Source organism: Piliocolobus tephrosceles, chromosome 3 (assembly GCF_002776525.5).
Source record: "Piliocolobus tephrosceles isolate RC106 chromosome 3, ASM277652v3, whole genome shotgun sequence".
In the NCBI taxonomy this organism is placed as follows: Eukaryota; Metazoa; Chordata; class Mammalia; order Primates; family Cercopithecidae; genus Piliocolobus; species Piliocolobus tephrosceles.
This window is the reverse complement of record NC_045436.1, coordinates 38,171,701-38,196,308: the sequence shown is the minus strand read 5'-3', so window position 1 is coordinate 38,196,308 and position 24,608 is coordinate 38,171,701. Positions and strand designations below refer to the sequence as shown.

The 24,608-nt window shown below is 46.6% G+C and overlaps 1 protein-coding gene across 5 annotated transcripts in view; it reads right to left on the bottom strand.

Moving 5' to 3' along the window:
* GATB (glutamyl-tRNA amidotransferase subunit B) overlaps positions 1-24,608 on the bottom strand; it is an 87,469-nt gene that overhangs the window by 4,359 nt on the left and 58,502 nt on the right. For all 5 annotated transcript variants that reach the window (XM_023227583.2, XM_023227563.2, XM_023227574.2 and 2 more), the window contains 2 exons: positions 14,413-14,546; positions 5,637-5,715 (listed from right to left, as the gene is read on the bottom strand). In XM_023227583.2, the coding sequence (XP_023083351.1) occupies positions 5,637-5,715; positions 14,413-14,546 (213 nt within the window). The remainder of the gene's footprint in view (positions 1-5,636; positions 5,716-14,412; positions 14,547-24,608) is intronic.

Below are 24,608 nucleotides of genomic sequence, written 5' to 3'. Positions count from 1 at the left end.
CCTGGCCCTACTCTTAGAAAAATACAGAACGCACGTGCCTCCAACTCAATTCAGCAGATATGTACGTGGCCTGACAATGAGGAAACCATCGGGAGAAGGGGGCACAGAAGCAGGAAGAAACCTCCTCACTCTCAACATGCTTATCAGTGGAGTGTTGGCAGCAGAAGCACTGGGGACCTGGATGGCATTCCATGGAGCTGCCCTGTAAGTCTGAGGAGTCTATCTGCCTCCTTCCTCTGACACGTTTAGTTTTTGAACTAGGACTTAAATTTTAAAATACATTTTCTAATGATAAAAGTTAATACACATCCACGGCAGAAGACATAAGGAAATACAGGAGGGATCAAAAGAGATCACTGGAATTCCCATTTCTTCAAGAAAACCAATGTTAGTATTTTGGTGTTTTTCCTTCCCATCTTTTTCTTTCTGTTTTGTAACATACTTGTGATCATAACATATATTCAGTTTGTGTCCTGCTTTTTTGCATTTATCACAGAAGTACTTTCTTAATAAAAAGATCTAGTATCCATCAGATGTATTTATCATAATTGAATTAATTATCCCCTCCTCATAGATATCTAGACTTTGACCAGTGTTGATTTTGTTCATCTGCACAGACTCCCAAAAAAGCTCCTAGCTGAAAACCTGGCTCAAAACAGAAACCACCTGTAAGGACTTGCTCATGAAAAGTCTATGCAGCAGTTCCCTCCAGGAAAACCAGGCGGACTGACGAGCAGCCTGTGCCTGGAAGTAGGCGGGGCCACTCCTGGGTCTGCCTCTGCAGACACAGACCAGGGAGCGATTTCTCTGCGCCTGTGGTAGCTGCTGAAGCACACAGCAGACCCTGAGCATGCTGGCCAGCGAGCCAACCTCTGCCTGATGGGACCCACAGCTGGCTGGATTTGCCTGGGCCAAAATAAGCACTAGAGTGGCGGGGTGCTTGGGGATCACTTCCAATCGCACCATTCAGAAGGAGAAGCAGTGCACCGCTAGGACAGATGCCTTCAAACACAGAGGCTGGCTGCTCCCCGAGAAGGAGGGCCAGGCGGGGTGGGGGTACCAAGCAGTGACGCTAGAGAAACATCATTCAGCAGCCTCCTGGAACCATGGGAGCCCAGTGGCTGAAATGTTCTTTCCTCCCAGAGTTAGAACACATAATGTTAGTTAACTCCACAAATTAGGGCAGTGGCCATGACAGTCGAGGCCCCCAATCCCCAGCCCCTTGGGCTTATACAACAGACGCCGGTTGTCCCATCCTCTGCTCCTATTTAAGACAAGGATTGTGCACTCCTGGCTGGAGTCCAGGAGGGTGGGCGCCACTGGGCGGTAGTGGCGGGACCCTGTCTCCAGGCCAGACTCTCCTGCTCCTGGCCCTCTTGACGCTCACAGAGTGGCCTCTGTGGCTGCCGAGCCCTGTGCTGCAGCATAAATCCTCAGCTTTTGTCAGTGTTTCATCACACTCTGAGAAGTGATATCCAAGTGCAACTGTTTCTAGCCAGGAGCGCAGCTCCCAGGCCCTGCTGCTGCCTACCCAAGACAGATAGACGTAACAAGGAATTTCTAGCACAGTGCTGGTCCTCTGTGTTAATAAATGGCCGACGAGGAGTACTGGGTAACGCACGCTGGGAACTCCCCATCACACACAGACACTGGAGCCAGCTCTGACATGGGGCAGAGACTCAGCCTTTGGTTCCCTGAGGACTGAATTTACATACCCTCTTAGCTGCCACCCAGCTGTTTCTAGCTCAAGCTATTTCTGAAGTATCCTGAAGGAAAGCACACAAGCCTCTAGCCTCTCCCTGCCTGTCCTGGGTTTCCAAGGTCAGGATATGGAGGAAAGACCTGTTCGAGGGACATGGCAGGGAGGGAGCTGTGACAGTTACAGAGAAGGGAGTCCCCTTTTTGGCCAAAGGCAAGTATTGTGAAAGGTTACTTTTGTAGAAAGGCACAAACATCAACCCAAGCCCCTAAGAAAGTGGGGCCCAGTAAACCGTGCAGATAACTAAAGCACTAAAAGAGAGGAAAAGACATCTAGTCATCATCTGTAATACAGCTTTGGTGCATGATATGTAACGTTTTGCACATTAAAAGGTTTTTGGCGATTTCTCTTTAAAGCAGACCCCAAAGTAGACAAGAGATTGGTTATTATGGAACGCTTGTGTGTTAAACGCGATTTCCATCTCTGTGGCACCCAATTCAGCTGGGTCCTGCCAGAAACGTTAACTGGACGATCCTCAGGGCATGGTGGATCATCTGCATCTATTTCAGACGTGCACGAAGGAGATGCACTTACACCCCATACAATTTCCCTTGAACAATGACCGACCAGCCTTCTGGACAACATCCAGGGCGAGTCTCAAGAGGCTTGGGAATCCTGGGAGGCTGTTTTCAGGTTAGCTGTGACTCTGACAGTTTGGGAGTCTGAGGTGTCCAAGCTGACCCCGTCTTTAGTGAGGGGAGGAGACAGGGTGCCACCTGCCACTTCAATACGCAGCCTGGGTCTTGTGAGGGGCACACGGGATGCTTTTGTCTACAGTTACCAGGAGATAACTGCTCGGGATTATATATAATTTCCCAGCTTCTATTTCTGATTCTGAAGAACAGGGCTGCTTCGTGGCAGCAACCTCTTAACTCCCCTGGCTCTGGGGTGCTGAAGGGATGAGGTTTGTAAATCTCGGGAGCATTGGCAGGACACCGGGAGGAGGGTGCAGAGAAAGGCAGAAGGAATGAAGATAATGCACAAGGAAGTGGGTAAGAGACAGGCAGAGAAAGGCAGATTCATAACCAATTAGAGCACAAAGTGGGAGGTTCTTTGGAATTCAGAATTCTGCTCTCGGAAGAATCAGGACAGGATTCTTCTTTCTGTGTGTCTGTCATCCCTAGGAGTCAGTCACTCAGTCACCTTTCTTCCTTATCCCCTGGTCATCTAATCACTTAATGGAGCCTCTTCCAGTTCTGCCAGAGGAACACCAACAACCGGTAGGATCAGACAGTCTCTCTCCTCGCTCACAGCTTTCTAAAACCCAAGTCATGCTTGGACTCTTCTTTTAAATTTGGAAAAAAAATAACTGCAACATATTTTTTCTTTTTTAAAAAAGTACACTATAAAAATAAGATACAAAAATATTCTCAACAGATTATGGGGATGCAAATCAAATCCACAGTGAGATATGACTTCACACCCACTAGGATGGCTAGAGAATCAAAAAGATGGACAACAACAAGTGCTGGTGAGGACATGGAGCAACTGGAACCCTCGCACACTGCAGGAGAGACTGCAAGACGGTGCGGCCATTTTAGAATATAGTCTGGCACGTCCTCATAATGTGAATGAAACAGCATTAGCATATGACCCAGAAATTCCATTCCTATAGGTATACACCCAGCCTACGTGCAAAAACTTGTACATGAATGTTCAAGGCTGCATTATTCCTAATAGCCAAAATGTGGAAACAACTCAGATGTCCATCAGCCGATGGACGGACAGACAAAATGGAGCGTGTCCATGCAATGGTGGAGGGGCTCAGCAGACGAGCAGCCCCATTTAGCCCTAAAAAGGGGTGAGGGACTGATGCGTGCCGCAACACAGATGGACTTTTCACAAAACGTCCGGATAAAATAAAAATAAATAAATACTACAAAATCAATAAATACATAAAATATCCAGATAAAATGTTCAGGACACTATATAATAATAAGAATTAAACTTAAAAAAAAGTACACTATAACTTCAGTTTTTAAAAGTCTCTATTGCTATCCTTCCTTCCTCCCTCCTACCTTCTTCCTTCATGATGTTCATCTAATATTAAAGGTAGTTATTTCAAGGTGGTAGAACCTCAGAATCTTGGTTTTTCTGCATTACTTGTATTTTTTATAATCAACATATATTACTTTCCCCCAGAAAATCAGTAATTTCCTAAAAAGAGAAAACAAAAGGTAGAAAAACAAACAAACGCCAAGGCAATGATACGTAAGGGGGACGCCCTTGAGCAACACACACTAGACGCCCTTCTCGCCAGACTCGTGTTTTCACTTGACTGCCCCACAGAAGCCACCTCCTTTAAACATGCTGGAAGCTGACAAAATCTGAAAGCGTCCCTACATCTGAACCCAGCTGTCAGCGTCTTCCAACATTTTCCATTTCTTCTTACTGGAACTATCTTATTCACTGCACTGGGTGTTTCGTTTTGTTGTGCTGTGGGGCAGGATAGGTAGGAAAAGGGGAAGGTTTTTTCCTTCTTTCATTTCACATGCAACAATTCGTGTGTTCTTCTACATATATATATCATGTGTGTATATATATAGTGATATATATATATATATATATAGTTTTTTTTCTGCCCTCAGGCCATCTAATCTTCCTGCAGCTGCTGTACATTGTCATAAACATTTGTATTCCCCTGACATCCAGACAAGCAAGAGCCTTTCCTCAACGCGGTGAGGTCCCTGTAGTTGACAGCCTCACTCGAGGTGGGTAAACAGAGCCTTTATTAGTCCTGTCTCCAATTCCACAGCACCCAGCCCGGTGTGTGCGCCATGGTACCTCATAATTATCCCAAAGCAGCCACCTTCCCCAAGCCTCCCTTTGTAACCTGCCACTACTGTCGGTGCAGATAAACGTTACATGCAAAAGGCACCATTAAAATAACATTAAACTCCTGGCTGAAGCATTGACAGCTGCAATCTCTGAAGCTGAGATGAGGCAGCCACCTGAGAGTTCTTTATCTTTCTGGTTATGTGTTTTGTTTTCTTTGGTTTTTTGAGATGGAGTCTCGCTCTGTCACCCAGGCTGGAGTGCAGTGGTGTGATCTCGCTTCACTGCAACCTCCACCTCCCCAGTTGAAGCGATTCTCCTGTATCAGCCTCCCAAGTAGCTGGGATTATAGGTACCCGCCACTACACCCAGCTAATTTTTGTATTTTTAGTAGAGACGGGGTTTCGTCATGTTGACGAGGCTGGTCTCAAACTCCTGACCTCGTGATCCACCTGCCTCAGCCTCCCAAAGTGCCGGGATTACAGGTGTGAGCCACTGTGCCCGACCCTTTGGGTATGTATTTGTAAGAATTTTCTGAATTCCACGAGTCTTTCACCCAGCACTTAGGCAGAGGTACAGACAGACAAAAGGCTGCTTAGGATGATGCTATTTTTCTGAGTTTTCATACACTGGGCATGTCCGTAACATTTTATCTACAAAGTGCACAGTCTGACTTCACCCTCCTTGCTGAGGACAGACTCTCCGAGGGCAACCATGCAGGAGGGACAAGGCAGGCCCTGGGACTGGCTGGGAGGCGGGACAAGAGCCCCAGGCAGGCTGAGAGCTGAGCTGAGGCTGCCTTGGGCACGAGGGAAAGTGCTCAGGTGTAAAAGGGCTAGGGGAGACATGTCAGGGGGAGATGTTCAGGGCAAGACTATTTCCCCAGGTTAGCAATGATGACGAGAAGCAAACTGCCTGCATTGCACATATTGGCTTCATATCCTTGCTAAGTGAAATGCTGCTACCGTTCAGCATTAAACACGTCACTACAAGCATTTAATACTTCCATGATGGAAGTCACTCAGTGATGGCATTTGGGTGTCACAGAAAACATTTCTCGGGACAGTGGCGCAGTCAGAAGCTGTAGGGAGTGTGGACATACCTGTTTAGCTGCTGCTGAAGAAATCGCTCTGCTGTCCAGCAGGTCAAGAAGCTCAGCGAGTGCAGAGGGTGTGACAGGACTGGTGGCCCCCAAAAAGAGAAAACACATTCACATTGCACACTGTCAGGGCATCCGTGAATGGCTGTTCAGAATCAGAACACTTGCTCTCTTGGGTGTAAATATCAGACTCACACCTAGGGATGAAAGCAGCAGGCCAACTGGGCTCCCTTTTATTTTACTTATTTGTTTTATATCTTAGGATATAACAAATTTTTGTGACTAGTGTTCTTTCTTTTACCACTCAACAATAACAGCTGTTTGGCAGAAGTTGTAGCAACAGACAACTGCTCAGTGTAATTAGTCAAGAAAAGGAGGTGGCTGCAAAATTCATGAACCACAACAGGAAAGGGAAAACAAACTCCAGTAATTAAATATTTTCAACTGAAAGATCAGCCTAAAAATTACTTAAAACAAAACAAAAAAAAAAACAGCTAACAAAGTCACGTTTCTGTGCAAATATAAATTCCTTTAAATTGTAAGAGATTTTCTGCAAGGGAACACGGTGACTACCAGCCACATCTTCACGGATGAAGATGGTAAAAGAAAGGTTTCCTCGGGAACCTGTTACATACTCTCTTCTCCAGGCTCACACAGCTTTCTGGACGCAGAAGGGCCTAGAATCCATATACCTATATTTCTAGGATGTGACTTATTGGCCAATATCCTATGATATAAAAGGTCAGGGCAACCAAGCATAGTGAAACAGTGAAGTGTCATTAATTCACTTTAAGGTGAACTAATGGTAGGGGTGAGTGCCTAAATTATGGGAAAGACAACAGTGAATTACAAACTATTTCTTTTAAAATGTATGGTTTTCTGACTTCTAAATACAGGTTGAGTATACCTTATCTGAAATGCTTGGGAGCAGAAGCGTTTCCAATTTTGGATAGTTTTGGATTTGGGAATATCTGCATTATACTTACCAGTTTAGCATCCCTAATCTGAAAGTCTAAAATCTGAAATACTCCAATGAGCATTTCCTTGGCACGTCATCATCAATGCTCAAAAAGTTTTAGATTTTAAAGCATTTTGAATTTCCAGGTTAGGGGGATACTCAACCTATATACACAGCAACTAGGCTCATGAACTGCTGTCTGAGATCATCTGGGGAATGGTTTTAAAAAGGTAGGAATGACATCAATAGCACATTAGTGTTACACCGTGTAAATGAGGGCTTCTGAAATGCTTCATGCCACTTGAAAACACCTTCTATTTAAGTCTGGGTTCCCATCATGCACAATTAGTTTCTTTGGATGTGCTTAGAAAATACAAAGGAAACTACAGCTTAGTCCCTATGCTGATTTCCCAGACTCCAAACCAACGGAGTGCGTGTGAACCAGGTGACTTACTGTACTCTGACTCAAGGGCAGTGAAACCCTACTGGGGCTGTCCACTTAAAACAGCTGATGTACTGAGACGGCCCATCGTCCTTTAAGTGTCTATTGATCCCAAAGTATGACTAAAAGGCAATTCCAAGTGAAACTTAGGTTTGGAGAATATCTGGTGTTACTAAATTGGTATTCAGAACATCTGTGAACCACCCTGATTAAACCGCAAAAGCAAGAGGGGCAGAGGCTGCTAAACACACTCATAAACCTCCTACCTTTACTGACAAGTAAAAGGAAGGCCGATTTTTCTAAAAGCATGGGTTGCTTGGATGTTCTGCAATCCTAGAAAATACAATGGCCCATTATCTTAGAATGCAGACTGTGTGTAGAACCCATAACAAGCACTGAGGTGGAACTGGATTTCTTGAGTGTGCAAAAGATAAGGTCCCTAGCCCTATACGAGTTGATGATTGCCTTGGTCTGTCTGGGCTGCTCTAACAGGTTAGTACCAAAGACGGCGTGGCTTATAAACCATGGAAACTTTATTTCTGCTCTGGAGGCTGTGAAGTCCAAGATGAAGGCGCCAGAAGAGTCCATGTCTAGTGAGGGTCCACTTTCTCACTGGTGGCACCTTCTTGCTGTGTCCCCACGTGGTGGAAGGAGTGAGGGAGCTCTCAGAAGTTTCTCTGATGAGGCAGCTAATCCCATTCATAAAGGCCCCTCCCTCATGACCTAATCGTCCACAAAGGTTCCCTTTCCTCATACTGTCACCTTAGGGGTCGGGATTTCAACACAGGAATTTGGGGGAGGATCCGAACATTCAGACCACAGCAATGACATAAAAGACCTGGGGGTGGGAGAGGGACAGAAGAGGAACACAAAATAACTACAAATAACATCACCTTTGACAAGTTCATCTAAGGACTTTAATTCATCAGTTGGGTCATAAATTTAGTCTACAGAATCTCTCCACTGACGTAATCACACTTGGGATCTCTCCGTCACCTTTCTGTCCCTACAATGCCTGTCACACAGTAGGTCATCATATTTGTGTCACAGGCTTCCTCACACCCACAGGGATGTCTGGCAGACTGCACATGCTAATTCCACATATGCCAGGGCTAAACCTGAGTCAGATGATGACAAAGAACAGTACCTGTCACACCGACCCTGAAAGACCCCACTCATCAGCTAAATAAATAAACCCTCAGACTCGACACGCAATGGCAGCAGCAGCACAGGCTACTAATTTGCTGCTGTCAGGTAATACCGGTTTCCGGACAGTGAATGCGTCTCCGCTGAAGAAGAAACTGACACGGCGGCCTTCAGCTCTGTGTGCTGCTCTCTTCCCTCCCATTCTCTGAGGCCACGGATCGACAGAGGAGGGGGAAAGGGGCTCTTTCAAAGCTCCAAAATTTGTCCAGTCCCTCAGAGCTCATTCAGGATCACAGCTCCGTCTACAGCTTGGATGATGAGAGCAGACATGCTGATGCTTCTACAACCACCCCCGATCCCCCATGAACCGTGCTGCCTGTCCCAATCCCCAAGCTTATCTCAGGCCCAAAGTCCACCTTCTCTGCTTCTGTTAAAATAGGATGCAAGAAGGAGGAAGACACTGGGACTTGGGCCTCTAGGTGGTACTTGCTGCACACAAGGATTCTGTGTTCATCTCGAGTGCCCCTAGCTGGTGCCCCATCAAGTACCCGTTCCACGCAGCCCCCTTCCTGCTCCCCTCCTCTGCACATGCCCTCACCTCCCATTTCACAAGGACATCAGCTGAGCCACAGTTGAGAATTTTCTAGGGCACTCTCCTCCTCCTCTTCCATCAAACAACCCCTCCACCCCTGCTCAGAACCCCACACTTGCCACTCCTCCGAACGAAAGATGCTGGTTTCCTGTGTCCTATGGCTTGAATCTCACAGCTTCACAAATGCTCCGATCCTCCCTATCTTGACAATGCCTTTGGCTGACCTTGCAGTCACTTGCGTCTACCCAGTTTCTTGCCTTATTGTAACAATAACGATCTAGCGTCAGTGGCTACTAGCTACCCTGTGTAAGCACATGCCATCTGGATTCTGTGGCCACCCCTCTACAGAAGCTTTTCTCTTAAAAATCACCCCCGTCACTTGTGGCCAAACGTTCAGCTTCTCCTCATCCGCTGCGCCCTGACTCCTGGGGCTGCATTGAAAGTTCCTGGTGAAACCCCCTTCTTGGGCCTCTGGAATCTCCTCCTCTTCCTTGCCTGTCCCTCTGCTGCTCCTTGCCAGTTCATGCCAGGTGGCTCCGGTGCCCTCTTGCTGGGTCCTCTGACTTGACCTCTAGTCATGAGGAGGATGCCCAGGGCTGCCGCTGCTGCCTCAGGTGCCGTTTCTCTCCCTGGCTGACTTCAACCACCTCCTGAGAGGCCCGTTCACACCCAGACAATGTGCTCTAAACCAGGACGGCACACTTCTGGAAAGAGCTACAGTGCACATATTTGAGGCTTGGTGAGTGCCCTCTGTCATATGTGCTTCTTTGTCTTAACAAGGGTAAAAGCAATTCTTAGTCACAGGCTCTACAGAAACACGCCAGAGGCTGACATGCTATAGTTTCCCAATCCTTATTCTAAATCAAACTTGTCTTCCTCACAGACCAGCTCCTCTGTATTTCCCACCACCCACCTTCTGTCTTAAATGATGACAGCACCATGCTTCTAGGTACCAGAGTGCAGATTATCATGTTATCTTTGCTTTATTCATCACCTACTCCCTGAAAAATCTAGTACCTTATTACCACATCCCAGTGATCCTTCCAAACATTAATCACGGCCATCCTGCCCTCTGCGCTCCCAGCACCACCACTTCTGACTTGCTGTGGGTCTGGTCACACTGAGCTGAACAGGTTTGCAATGCCTGCAGCCCATCCTTGGATGCTAGCCTACATTTCATGCTATGGGACACATCTTCCGCTCGCCTCCAGTCCCTTCTTGGTCTAAAATCCTTCCCTGCTCCAGTGCTCAGGAATTGTTGCCCGCAGCTCACCTGAAACACTGGGGCACTCAACTGGCTTGGACAACTGGATAGCTGTACCTGCCTAATTTGACCACAAAATACTTGGTCAGGAAATCTACAATGTCCACTTTCTCAACTAAACCAAATCTGTTACTCATAATTCAGAAGCTGTAAACCAACCTTTCAAAGCATATGCTCAATTAAAAAGCCAAGTTCAACAAGAGGTTGGACCCTTCAAACATCAAGTCTTCTGAGAGGCCTTTAAAGATGAATGCTAATTCGCATAATCATTCTCTACCAATGTGATCTCCAGAGTGTTCCCTGCCTGGCTGTCACTATGAGACTCTAGCTAGTTTTGCAGCTACTGCCCTTCTAAGCTCTGGAAACATTAGCCCTAGTAGCTGAGGCTGTTCATTAATGTTTGCTCTCTGGGTAGCCTAGTATATCAGCCCAGCTAAACGTTCTTTGAACTGTGTAGGAAAAGAGCTGCTATGGTTTGGTTTTGGCTTCTCAGTCCTTGTTCCATTTAAACTGTGAAACAGAACTGTTGCCTGCTTCCTCTTTACTTGATTTTGGAACAACCAAGCCTACTTTTATTTAGAATTGGGTACCCTTCAGGTTCTTAAAACTTAGTGCTTATGAACTGCTTGGGTAAATACCAGGGGCTCCCGGTCCACTCAACAGGCTAATTTATCTCTCAGCTCCTTTAGAGGCCACCAAAATGGTTGTTAAACCCCTAATTTCACAGACCTACATATAAAGAAGTTGATCACAAGCCAGGCAACTTGGCTTCCAGTTTTTGTGGCTGTGCCATCTGAGGCAAGTCACCTTACCTCCTAGGGCCTCCGTTTCCTCATCTGCTAAATGAAAAAGCTGAAGATCCCTAAGGTCTCTTCCAAGACTAAAGTTCAGCAATTCCATAAATTTTAACCAACAACATAGAAAAACTGTAAGTTTAAAGCTAAGAAATTTCTATTTCCTCCAGAAGCACAAACACCTCATCTTCTTGGAGCTTTCCTGGAATCTTCTGGCTAGTGTGAATCTCCCTCCTCGCTGTTCCCACTGCACTGTGTCTACTTCTAACACTGGAAGCATCCCATTCCGCCTTGAATTAAAATTCTATGCACAAGTTCTAGTCTTCCCCAGGAGGCTGAGAGCACCTGTGGGGCTAGAACCGGGTCCTGGTCATCCCCACACCCCGCAGGGCGGGGCTCTGCAGCTGATGAGCTCACGGCTGAATTCCCCTGGCGCTCCAGAGGCTTCTGATTCTGGCTCAGCTCTGGCTTTGCGCACAGCCACAGCTCTTGGCCGCTTTCCACCCTCTGCTCCTGCCAGCTACGCTCCTCTCCTTCCCAATCATGCCAGTTCTTTGTCGTTCTTGCACCTGGGCTCCAGGTAGGCACTGCCCTCTACCTCACCAAATCCTGTCCAGCCTTGAAGGCTCTGGTAGAGCTGTATCCCGTCCATAAACTCTTCGGCACAGCTCCTGCCTCCACAGAATGGCCACAGCATTTTCAGTATGAACAGCAGAATTTCTGAAAGGAGAGGCCAAGCCCGGGAGGACAGGGATGAAAGACCAAGAGGCAGGCCGGGTGCAGTGGCTCACGCCTGTAATCCCAGCACTTTGGGAGGCCGAGGCGGACGGATCACTTGAGGTCAGGAGTTTGAGACCAGCCTGGCCAACATGGTGAAACCCTGTCTCTACTGAAAAAATATAAAAATTAGCTGGGTGTGGTGGCGGGCGCTTGTAATCTCAGCTACTCAGGAGGCTGAGACTCGAGAATTGCTTGAAACTGGGAGTTGGAGGTTGCAGTGAGCAGAGATTGTGTCACTGCACTCTAGCCTGGGTGACAAGGTGAGACGCTGTCTAAAAAACAAAACAAAACAAAAAGACAAAGAGGCAGCAGATGCCACAGGACTTCAGGAGGGTGGCAGGTGCTGTGGCATTTAGCACACCCTGGCAAAGAGAAGGTGGCTGACACCGAGGCCCACAACGTGCCGGCACTGTGAATTTTCCCCTGAAAAGCTCTGAGGCAGGTCCGGCCATTTTAATTTTACAGGGAGGAAACTGAAGGTCAGAGCAGCCGCGTCGGGAAGGGAACTCACGCCCGGGCCACGCTAACACAGGGATGTGCGCATTCCTAGCCAGCGGCTGAACATGGAGTTGACATCATCTAAAGTTAACCTTTTTGAGCAAACAACTGTTGGGAGTTATTTGTCGATATCTGTCTGTCTTCACTCCCAGGGAAGCTGCTGAGACAATGACACACCCACCCAGCCTGGACTCCCCCTGCCCCTGGGAGCTTGCAAGGGCCCTGCTACCTGCCTGCCTATGTGCCGCCGGGAACTCTCTTCCTGATGCCCCACAGTGACACCTACTGCCCATTCTTTCCTTCTTGAAACTTGCTTTTCCCTTGGCTTCTGTGTCACCAGTCCCCGCCCGGTTTCCTGGTTTTCCTTCTACTTCCGTGCCATCACGCCTCCATTTCCTTCTTCTCTGCCCATGCTTCCCAGTTAAAGGCTAGAGAGCCTCAGGTTCGTTCCCCAGCCACCCTGGCACGTTGCACACTCCCTGAAAGTTCTCATCTGTCCAACAGCTTCAACTACAGATGCTGCTAAGTCCATGTTCCATTTACACTGTGCTGTGTCCCTGGATTCCCCAAACTCTCATGCCCAGACTCACTTCAGATTTTTCCACATGCTGTTCCCCACGTCTGGAACTTTTCCCCGTCAACCTCGGCCTGTCCCTGCTCATCCTTTCCGCAGCTCTTAGCTTAGTGGCTACCTTCTTCCCCTCTCAGGGCACGCCCGTCCCTGACTGCAGCCACCAGCCTCAAGGCTGCCTGTCCTTTGATTCAGGGCCGGTGTCTGTCCTGGGAACTGTGCTTCTCATGCTGGGCACAGAGCTTAGCACACAGCAGAGGCTAAGTGAACACGAGCTGAATAATGAACTGACGCGAACTCTCAACTGCAAACCTCTCCAAGATCTTATCAGCTGCAGACTCATAGATCTTGCCTACCGGTTCGCCCCGTGAGGGGAATGTCTGTCCCGCAGGCAGCTTGAAGTCAGCACTGGAAATGGAATATGGCATCTTCCCTCACCCCGGCCTATAAAGTTTATTCCTTTTCCTTTAGCTCCTCCTGCATTGAAAAAGTCTGCCCTCTGTTTCACCTCTGCCCAAGCAAGAAATCTGGAAGTTGTGCCAGTTGAGATAGTTGCTCTCAACTTGGCCTAGCGCACTTCAGCCCAGCCGCAGCCACCTTGGCTCAGGCCTGGGGCATTTCTCATCCGCATTCCTGAAAGAGGTTCCCAAATGCAATTCCTGCTTCCAGTCTGCTCTCAGACACTGAATATTTGTGTCCCACCCCAAATTCCTATATTGAAGCGCGATGGTTTTAGGGGATGGGGCCCCGGAGGAGTAACGAGGTCTAGAAGAGGTCACGAGGGTATGGTCCCCATGGTGCGAATGGGGCTCCTGTAAGAAGAGACCGGAGGGCCTTCTCTCGCTCCCCGCTTCCTGTCTCAGCCCTCCACTTCTGCCTGCCATGTGAGGACATCTGTGAGCCAGGCAGAGGGCTTCACCCAGGACTGCATCACGTGGCACCCGGATCCTGGACCTTCCCCACCTCCAAAATCATGGGAAAGACATGTTGCTGAAGCCACCCAGTCTGTGGAATGCTGGTACAGTGGCCTGAGCTGAGTGAGCCACACCGCATTTCCTCAGTGTGAAACTGGCATGAGCTTGTAGTCTATGGCTACAAGAGCTGGTGATAAAGGCAGACACAGTTCTCCAGGCGGCCCTTGGTCATCTCCGCAGCTCTGTCCCTACCATTCCCACCTGCCTGCCTCAGGCCCCTGCAGCTTCTGGCATTCCTGAGCCTGCTCTGCCTGCTGGTCTCTGAGCTGCTCTGCCTTGTCTGCACGATCTGTCCCTCCCACCGTGGGGTGACTCTCCCTAGTCTTCAGGGCATGGCTCAAACATACCCTCCCGAGGGGAACCCTGGTTGGTTCCCCAGCGTCTGTTCAGCTCCCCTTTTTGTGCATTCCCAGCACCCCGTGCGTGCCTCTGGCGCAACAGGATCACCCTGGGGTGGCTGCCTCCTCACAGATCTGTATCCTCCGTGAGTTTGTAAATGTCTGTCTCGTTCATCTTTGTGCCCCCAGCCTCTGACACAGTGCGAAGGACACAGTGGACAGTCACAGATTTGAAGGAATAAACACATTTTTACATGGACTAGAGAACACATTTAGAATGTGGAATCCACAGGGGATGTTTGTGTCATGTCAGCATATCCTGAGGGAGAACAGGGGCAGCCAAAAAATGGACCTGCCCTATTTCCAGCGCTTCTGGACAGGGCTCACCACAAAGGAAGAAAGAAATCCCAGACCTCACTCACCTCTCACTGACAGCGAGGTTCTGTTGCTTTAAATAGCCCAGAAAAGTGTTGAGGACCCAACTAGTCACCTTTTTTGGCTCTGCCCTAGTTTCTTTTATCACATTTTGGAAGAACTCCAGTAGGCCGACTTCGTTCTGTTAGAAAAAAAAAAGAAAATTACATAAAGCCTTCCCAAAAATGAAAGATCAGCATTCTGAAGGCAAATCGGAAACTGTCACCCTTTGCCTCTTCTGAGACAGCCACTTTTTCTTTGCTAAACCCTGAGATGTCACCAGAAAATTCTGATCACTTTCAGCTAATGACAACTATTCTACTACTGTCACTGTGCATTTACATAGCATTTTCTCAAAAGGATAAACACATTTTAGAGAGCCCTGACTTTGCAGACCAGAGGGACGGTAAAACTCCACATCCTCCAAACTCACTTGCTTTCTCTGTCTGCTGTGTGTAACCTACACTCTCCATCCCTGAGCTGTAAACTAGGCCTAAAATGTTTGGCCTGACTTTAATGCCCCTTCTCTTTCCAGGCCTGTCCTCTGCTGAAGTCCTAGTAATTGCTAGAAAAGAGGGTAACAAACAAAACAAAATCAAGAAAGAACAAACAGAATATTCTACCTGTAAAAAATCAAAAGTGATCTTCACATCATGACAAGAAGTAGACAGGAATGGTTCTGAAATGTTTTCAAAATGAGGGAGAACAGGGACACATGTCACCCACTTAGGCCACTTAATAACAGATAGATGGGGCAGCAGCCTCCCAGCCTTCTGAGCTGAGCCAGGTACAACAGGCCCTGCCTCTCATCGTGTTCTGGGAAAATGATCAGCTGGAGACTTGTTTCATCAAGACTGTACCACTTCTCCCCCTCTGGACTGTCAGCCCCACGAGTCAGGGCCGTGCTCTCCTTTTTAAAGGAGTAGCTACAGCTAAGTCCATGTGGGCCATGGCAGATGCTCGGTGTTAGGCTGGTGCAAAAGTAATTGTAGTTTTGCCATCTTTCAATGGCAAGAACCACAATTACTTTTGCACCAACCTAACATCAGCAGACGGCATTGAGATCTCCTGTCACCATGTATGTGTGTTAGGAATCACACACGAGCATGCATTCTTATCATACCATGTTCACCTTTAAATACTGCAACTCCCACAACTACGCATATGACCAGCCCTGAGGCACCTACCACATTCTATACTACAGCTTGCTGCCAGCTCAGATAGATTTGACACAAGAAATTTAGCTAAGTCCTACTATTTCAATAAGAAAAATAAAAACTGTGCTGCTCAGAAAGGGAAGGCTGAGATTTCCAAATTCAGAGGATATACATTTTAAGTAGCAGATTTCCCTTACCCGCAGAAATTCAAATCAAACTACACTTTTCTTGAAATGTTCCTTTTAAGTTCACACTGCACCTAAGGCTCCTACCCCTGCGCCTTTCAGAGACCCTTCCTTAACCAAAAGAATCTTCTGGAAAAAATGAGATACTGGGAAGAAGCAAGATATACTACCAAAAGTGCTCTCCAAGTGTAGCTATTGTAGCTGCTGGAACATACACACAGGCACAGCAGAAATTCTGTAACAAAAAACCCTACATGTTCTTTGTAACAGATAAATTCTCTGGTGACAAGCCTACTGAATAATCCCGTAATCATCTCTTGAATCTCTTTTCAAGCCAGTGCTATTATTCTGCTCATGCTAAACCAGGGCAGAGGCCACCTCGGCAGCCCAAGCTTGACTACAGATAAAGGCAGAGCCAGGCAACATGAAGAGGAAGTTCTGCTTAACTTATGGAAAAGTATTCAAACTTCCACAATAGTACACAGATCACTGGGGAAGCAGAAAACTGCTATCTGGCCCAAATCAGACGGGCAGAATTCCCTTTGTTCTAACCCAGACAGGCTGGCCCACTGGTAAAATGAGCTGTCAGGAGAGCTCTTTGCTTTGCCAGGGAAAGAGTTTTCTAAATCCACCTAGAAATATTGCACTTAAACTCACAGACTCACAGGCTTGGCTGAGTTGCTGGGACGTGATGAGTATCTATTCCTCTACCCTTGGGTGGTTTTTTTATTGGATGGATAACACGGCAAGTCAGATTTCTGTTTGTCTTTTCATGTCAGTGCTGTGATGAAGCCTCTCTGAGCTGGAACTGTACTTCACTAGGGGATACATGGTTTCAGTCCACAATTTAAAGCAGACAGGAAAATCTGTGGTGGTGATAGGGTGAGCTATAGGGAGCGGGGCTGAAGGAGGCTGAGCCGCAGCCACCCAGGGAATGATGGATCAATAAAAGCTGCACATGGGCTGCCCGCTCTGCTCTTCATAGCAGAAGCCACTTCTCAGGGAAGAAACACATACATTCTAGTTTCCTCGTCTTCTTAGTTTTTCCATGAGATTGGCAAATGCTAATAAGCCTGGCACGAATCTCAGAAGTCTCTGGTGAACATGTCAGTGCAGCCATCTGGTTTTCTCAGAAAAACAGTGAGCCGGTAATTCCCTTACATAAAAATCATATGAAGAGCAATGCAGAAAGACCACGGCAGTAGCGGACCTTTAACGTCCTCCTCAAAAGCCACAAGCAAGCATTCGCCTCGGGATCAATCTACTACACGCGACAGAACTGCAACTTCGGCGACACAGACAGTCCAGTCCCCTGGCTGACTGCGACTCTAATTGTTCCTTCAGATGGCTAAAGCAGCAGGCATGACTGGTCCTGTCTTTTGTATAATACCTGACAATCTCTACAGCTCTATGACTGGGAAACATCCTTTTCACATTTTAATCAAATTTCCCAAAGCACTGAATGACACCCAGAGCCACGGCCAGCTCCGCCTCTCAGACGTGGCAGGAACCCTTGATTACTAATGATTAGTCAGGTGATCAATGCTGGTGTGAGGCAAAGCAGAGGGACCTGCTCACCGCCACTGCCTGCTCAGGGAAGGAACCTTGGTCTACCCTGCACTAGGCCCTGGGAGCAACCTGCCTTGAAGCGGTCTTCTGCATCCCACCTTCAGAGATGATCAAATGCAAATGCTGGAAGACGTTCCAGTTGGAATACGATGAAGGCTGATTTCTCAACTGCATTTCTTGTTCTAAGTCACACACCCTGTGAAGCTGATGATAGGCCAGAAACGAGGTGGACTCTATTTATTTACGAGAAGGAAACCTGATAGAGCCAGCTGCCCAGTGGCAGACTCAGAGAAGAAAAAGCAGCCCAGAAGAATGTAAGTTGAGGAACAGCTGGTTATGTGACAGGGAGTGTTCCGACAGCTACAAGGGACCCCAGATGAACCATTCTGGGCTAGTCAGAGGTGCTCAAGAGTATCTACTGAATATGTGCTAGACACAGAGCTCAGCACCGGGCCCTGTGGGTGGCTGCGTGAGGCTGCTGCTGCTGCTGAGGACAGTGATAACCAGAGTTACAGCAGCAGCGGTGACGGGCGCCAGGCACCATCTACACACTCTCCACATTACCTCAGTTCATCCCAACACCAACCGTCTTAGCTCAGCACTCTCAGGACTTTTACAGATGAGGACACGACGCACTAACTTGCTTGAGGTCCCACAGCAAGAGAGCACTAGAACTAGGCCCAACCTCTGCAGTTTGTGCTTTTAACCTCTGCGTGGCTCTGCCTTTGAGGAAGGCAAGGTCATGGTCTTTGCCTGCCTGGGGACCGAAACTGAGCACCTAGGAGTGCCAGGCGCAATGGGAGGCAGCCAGCTCCTCTGAAGAAAGCGCTGTCCCACACTTCCATTATTCTATTTGAGAGCTGCCAGCTGTTCAAAGGTTCTTAACATATTAAAAATGTTGCAAGGAAATTAACTTTGAAATCAGAAGGAGAAAATGGGAGGTTTACTTTCTGCCTTTGCCAGTGTACACCTAGGCCACGTGGCACTCAGCTGTGGCACAACACACACCCGTTCCCAGACCAGGAAGGAAGACAGCTGCACGCCCACCGCACAGACCATGCTGGGCTCTGGGGACGGAGGGCGGCCAGAGCTCCTCTGCCCCTCTCCTGCCCCCTGCCTTGCCTCTGCATCCCCTCCCCACGCTACTGATGCCCCAGAAGAGGTCCTGTGAGCACACCCAGACCTGGACACTGCACAATCCTGATCAAGACAAATCCTGTTATTTCTCATATTGGTTTGGTATTAAGCATATTGTATTTTATTTATTATTGCATTCTAATTCCTCTAATAGAGTAACTCCTACCTAACTGGGCAGGTCATGCCTGTGATGGGAGCTGCTGACTACACAGAGCCTCTGCATCTGCAGATGGAACCATAGGGGTTTCCACTGGACAAAGCTCTCCCATGTCACAAGGTGTCATTTTGCAGAGGCACACACTGGAATTGCATCGTCCCCTTTGCAGCGGGGTGCTGGGGTGAGCAGCTGCTGAGCATGTGTGCAGGCGCTGGAGGAGGCTCATCACCTGCATATCAGCACAGGCTCTGCTGTTTCATTATTCCTGTGGATTTGGTCATTCCTACAAAGTGAGAAAAACAAAACTCAAATACAACAGCTATGTAAAGAAACGGCCCTGAAAATAACACCAAATGCTAGTGCTGGGGATGGCAATGAAGCAAAGAGGCCCAGGACAGCGATGGCTCTCAGCCAGAAAGCAGGCGCCAGGGCAAGGCTAAGGACTGGAACGTTCAGTGGGGCGGTGGCTTGGGTGGGTGATGTGAATCGGTGCCCCTTCTGCTTTTCACAGAAACAAGAAGCCTCTGCAAAAATCCTTCCGCGAGTGCTCCTGTGAACAGAAAAATTACTTACTTAGAGAGGCCTCGTCAGTGGAGAAAACAAAAGGAAGTTAATTGGTGGTGAGAGGCTGGCACAGGAAATATGACCACCCCCTCGAGAGTGTCAGGAGAAAGCTAGAACAATGCAGGACCTCCACTGCCGCTGGCAAGAATACAGGGATCTGCAGAGGCTCTGAAATGGACCCACAAACATCACGGCTGTGTTCTCCCAAGCAACACACAACTAGCGATCCAGGGCCCTGTTCTGGTCCCCACAATTGTTATTCCTGGGTCACTTCCCCAGCAGGGCTTGGGAGCCCCCAAAGTCTGAGCAAACCTTGGGTCCCAACCATTTCACTTGTGCTATGTTCACAGCAAAGCCGGAAAGTAGACAGATCGTGAGTTCAACTCAGGCACCAGTTCCATTCAGGGGATATTCAGACTAACGTGAAAATGACCTTACATCCTCTGAGATGCAGTAACTCCAGGGGAGATGCTGAAGGAAACCAATTTGGGAATAACAACTTCCCCCGAATAATCAAAATCCAAATTCAGGTACTACAAGCTGACAGCAGACCGGCACAGCTAAAAGGCTGTATCTGCACGAATGGGACACAGGCAGTGTGTTGTCAATAAATCAATTCCAACTGTAGTCACATTCCAGTGCACCGACCACCACCACTGCCAAATCGTCCCCACGTGGAAGGAACCTGAGTTGCTCAATAGGAGCTTTCTGGCTGGAGCTTAGAAACAGCAACAGAGGCAGTGAGGACTTGCTCCCTTCCTCCAAGATCTGCCTGAAACCTGAAATAATATATATTTATCCTGAAAAGGAAATGATTCCACAGGAAATTGGGCTTTGGAATGGGTTGGGGACAGAACCCCTGTGGGTCCCCAAGGCTGGCACGCCTCCCTGCACTGTCTCCCTACTGGGCAGGATCCTGAGGGATCACATGGCTCTGAGCCCAGAGCATCTTCCCCTCTGAAAGCTCCTCATCCCTTGCATCCAAAAGAAATGAACTGCTGGTTTTACAGAAGTAGAGTTAGATGATACTTCTTTTTATTCAACCTTACCAGAACAAAACTTGGTTACTTTTCTAGTGTACAGAGTCACTGTAAAAGCACCCTTAAGCTAGCAAGCTCTGTTGGCAATTTTTATAAAATGAAGAATAAAATCAATTTTGAAAATTGCACGGAGCTGAAATATGGTGCCTGACGATGTTGGCTAAATGGATTTTCCTTCAACAGTAGTTAGAAGGTGAGTTACTGTGTACCTCAGTAAGTCTGGCCAGTCTAAAACCAGTCAATATGGTTTTAGATACTATTAGCTTTAAAGTAGTATTACATATGGGATAGATAGATATTTATCACGGGAAATTATTTTATAGGCGATTCATCCAGAAAGCAAACCTGGTCATTTCTAGCTTACCAGCCACTTAACGGAAAATTCTTGAAAAACAATCCACTTAACAACCAGCTGTAGTCATATCCTTCCTGTTTCTTTGTCCCTTGGCGACACCTTAACCTTTTCCATGATGTCAGAAACAAAGGATTATGATTTTAAAAGTGGAAGAACCAGCTGGAGAGAATGAAGTTGTAAGTAAGATGACACATCCTGAGGCTGACCATAAAGACAAACATAAGCCTACGGCAGCCCAGGGTGCTGACTCAAGGGCTCGCAAGCACATCTTCCACAGTCTCACTGGGGCCATGCTGGATTTTTCTACAACTCTGTCTTTCATGGCTCTCAAAGAACCATTTTAGCGTGTTGCTTGGTGTCAACACTCTTGTCCCTGGCGGCATATTCTTTGGAGTCTGCTTGGCTGTATTTAGGCTTTTTTAGATTCAATGAAGATGTGGCTGTGTCTGTCATCGTCGGGGTAAGTGAGTCATCACCCCTTCTTTCAGCTGGGGAGGGAAACAGCTCTGGTTACCCTGCAGAGCCCTCCCAGCTCCAAAGTGTCAGAGGTCAGATGTGGAATCAAGGGTGTCTGTCCCCGAGTCAGTGTTTTAACTCAATGCCCTGTAGGGCTGCTCCGGAGAGACATGGAAAAGCTGATGCACTGACATTTGGAACTAGCATCAGGCACTGTAGTCAGGGTGGCAGGCCCTCAAAAAAACACTCAACTCGGGATGCTCTGGCTTCCTCCACTGAAATCTCCCACAGATGAGCTTCAGATCTTCCCACCTACTGACTTCATGCACAGCCAGGGCCCTGTGAGCTCATCTCTGCTTCCTACCAAGTATCCATTACGTGCCAGGCTTGAAGGACAGGAGGCACCAGGCAAAATCAAGCCACAAACTCTGTCCTACGTGGAGACACTTTTCAGATTCTTTTTTCTTTTTTTAAATTTTAGAGACAAGGTCTCTCTCTGTTGCCCAGGTTGGACTGCAGTGCACGATCACAGCTTGCTACAGCCTCAAATTCCTGGGCTCAAGCAATCCTCCCACCTCAGCCTCCTGAGTAGCTGGGACTACAGGTGTGTGCCACCATGGCCGGCTAATTCAAAATAATTTTTTTTTGTGGGGGTCTCACTATGTTGTTGCCCAAACTGGTCTCGAAATCCTGGCCAAAAGGGATCCTCTTACCTTGGCCTTCCAAAGTGCTGGGATTACAGGTGTGAGTCACTGTGCCTGGAACTTCCCAATGATTCAGACAGGACTCAAGTGCCTCCAGCAGAAAGTTTAAGAAACACAATAAATAAAGCTGCAGAGGACAGCTTATATTACTTTTCTTCTAACTTTATTTTTCCACTTGGAAAATAGACATGATTTCTGCTTTTCATTGGCGTTGACTGATTTTCACTAAATTTAGTGGATGGCACTTTATGTTTATTTATAGGGCAGTCTGGCATCTTAAAAACCAATAGGAGTGGTAACAACTTTTAAATGAATCTATGTTCTGTGACTGTGCAGAACAAAACACTAGTGGCATGAACGTTAACAAAAGTAAAAACTACTTTCTCCACTAATGAAACAAAAGTGACCACCAATAGCAATTAACTAAAAACATTATTTCTCTTTGACTAATGTACATTTTATAAGCAAGCGGGCAGCAGGGCTTAGGAATGAAGAGCCTGGGCCTTGAAGTCAGCATGATCTGAACGTGGCTCCAACACGGGCTTGGGGAAGTTACTGCACCAGGGAGGTTACATTTCCCTACCTGTAAATGGGGAGAGCAGCAGTCCCTGCCTCAGAGGGTTGCTGTAAGGATAGATTAAAAAGTGGTACAATGTGACTTGCAGAGCATGCTAGAAGCAGGCAGCCTTTTCTAGGCTGCTTAGGCAAATGGCTACAACGCTTTTGTGTTCTCTGAGTGAAGTCAAGCACAGAATTTAGGAAGAGATGCCCCATGGATACCAGCCGGGTAGGATTTTGCTAAGAAAAATGCACATGCATATAATTCTGATCATTCTATTATAATAACGACTACTGATATACTGACTCAGAGAAAAACTTGTTATGCTATTAGAATCTCTTGTTTTTCAGAATCCTAATGCCTGGATTTCAGCTTCAACATTTCTATTCTTTAATCTTTACAAATGAGGTTATGTAGAGAAAAGGAAATGCTTATATACTGCTGCTGGGAATGTAAATTAGTACAGCCTCTATGGAAAACAGTATGGAGGGTCCTTAAAGAACTACAAATAGAGCATTCAATCCAGCAATCCCACTACTGGGCATCTAGCTAAAGAAAAAGAAATCATCATTTAAAAAAGATACCTGCACGCAAATGTTTATCACAGCACTAGTCACAATAGTAAAGATATGGAATCAACGTAAGTGTCCATCAACGGATGACTGGATAAAGAAGTTGTGGTATACCTACACAATGAAATATTATTCAGCTATAAAAAAGATGGAATCATGTCTTTTGCAACAACATGGATGGAACTGGAGGCCACTATTTTAAGTGAAACAACACTGAAACAGAAAATCATATACCACATGTTCTCACTTATAAGTGGGAGCTAAATAATGTGTACCCAGGGACACAGAGTGTGGAATAACAGACACTGAAGACTTGGAAGGGTGGGAAGGGAATAAGGGATGACAAATACTTACTGGCTACAATATATATGATTTGTGTGATGGTTACACTGTAAGTCCAGATTTTCCACTATGGAATATATCTATGTATCAAAATTGCACTTGTAGCCCCTAAATTTACATTATAATAAATTTTATAATCATAAATATTTGTGTATAATTTTATAATATATATAAATTTATATATAGAGAAAAGCTAACCTTGCTACTCTAGCTTATATCAAGTTGCCTTGATATATATATACACGTACACACACACAAAATCAAGTTGCCTTGATTTCTCATACAGGAAATTGACTTCATACATAAATAAAAGAAATCCATTTCATATATATATATATATATATATGAAATCAAGGCAACTTGACATAAACTAGAGAAGCAAGGTTAGCTAAATAGGTTGAAGTTTTAGGTGGGGCAAGATACCCCATGATTCTCTGGGTTGTCAAAGCATGGTTTATATATCTGACCTTTGGAAACGGGGATGCTGTTATCAGGAATGCTGCTTCTCCCAGGATTTTCCTGTGTGCTGTGATAACATCCCATTCACTCACCCATCTGTCCACCCAGTCATGGAGTACCTACTATGTGTCAGGTATTGTGTGTGGTAGACGCTAAAGTATAACATTAGAGTTCTGTAAATATTAACAATAATTTGGTGCTCACTGCACAATAAAATGACAAGATAAATTAAAGACTGGAGTTAAATTCTGAAGTTTGTCATCATTTGTGGGTGAGGTGTGCGTGGGGGTAGGCATGTGCATAATGCCTAATTTAATAAGCAATCCAAAGACACAGAGCACAGAGTCGCAGCTCTGCAAAGCACACCTCCACCACTGCTATTTATTTAATGAATACTCCTGGGCGCTCTTTAAATTGAAAGATGGTTCATTAGATTTGTGCATCTGCCCTTCTCAGCAATCTGTTGTGTTTTTGATGAAGGCAGGAAAAAACATGAACATATCATTTTCGGGCATGTTATGAGTAACGCAGCTTCCAATGATTACAAAGTCATAAAGGGCTCAGGCTGCCTAATTTCAGGAAAACAATTTGTCTGAATCATTCTCTTTCCATTCCTATCTCATTCTAATCTCACTTATCTTGGAAATTTCAAGTACTAGCCCTTTAAAGGAGAAATACTAATCACCCAATACATTATCTGCAAGCCGTAAAAATAAGCATGTTTTTAAGGTATCAAAAAAAGTCCTTTCAAAAATGGCCAAAAACTTTACCCTTTTTTTTCCCAACCAAGTTAACCACTACCTCTTGTGGGCCCTGATCCTACATTATTTATCTGTCTAGTGTAATCTGTCCTGGGGGCTGGTTTTTGTAGTGTGTGTGTGTGTATAAATTCTTGGAAGTCAAAAAAAAAAATCTTAAAAAAAATCTTTTGTTTCTGTCTCAGTACCT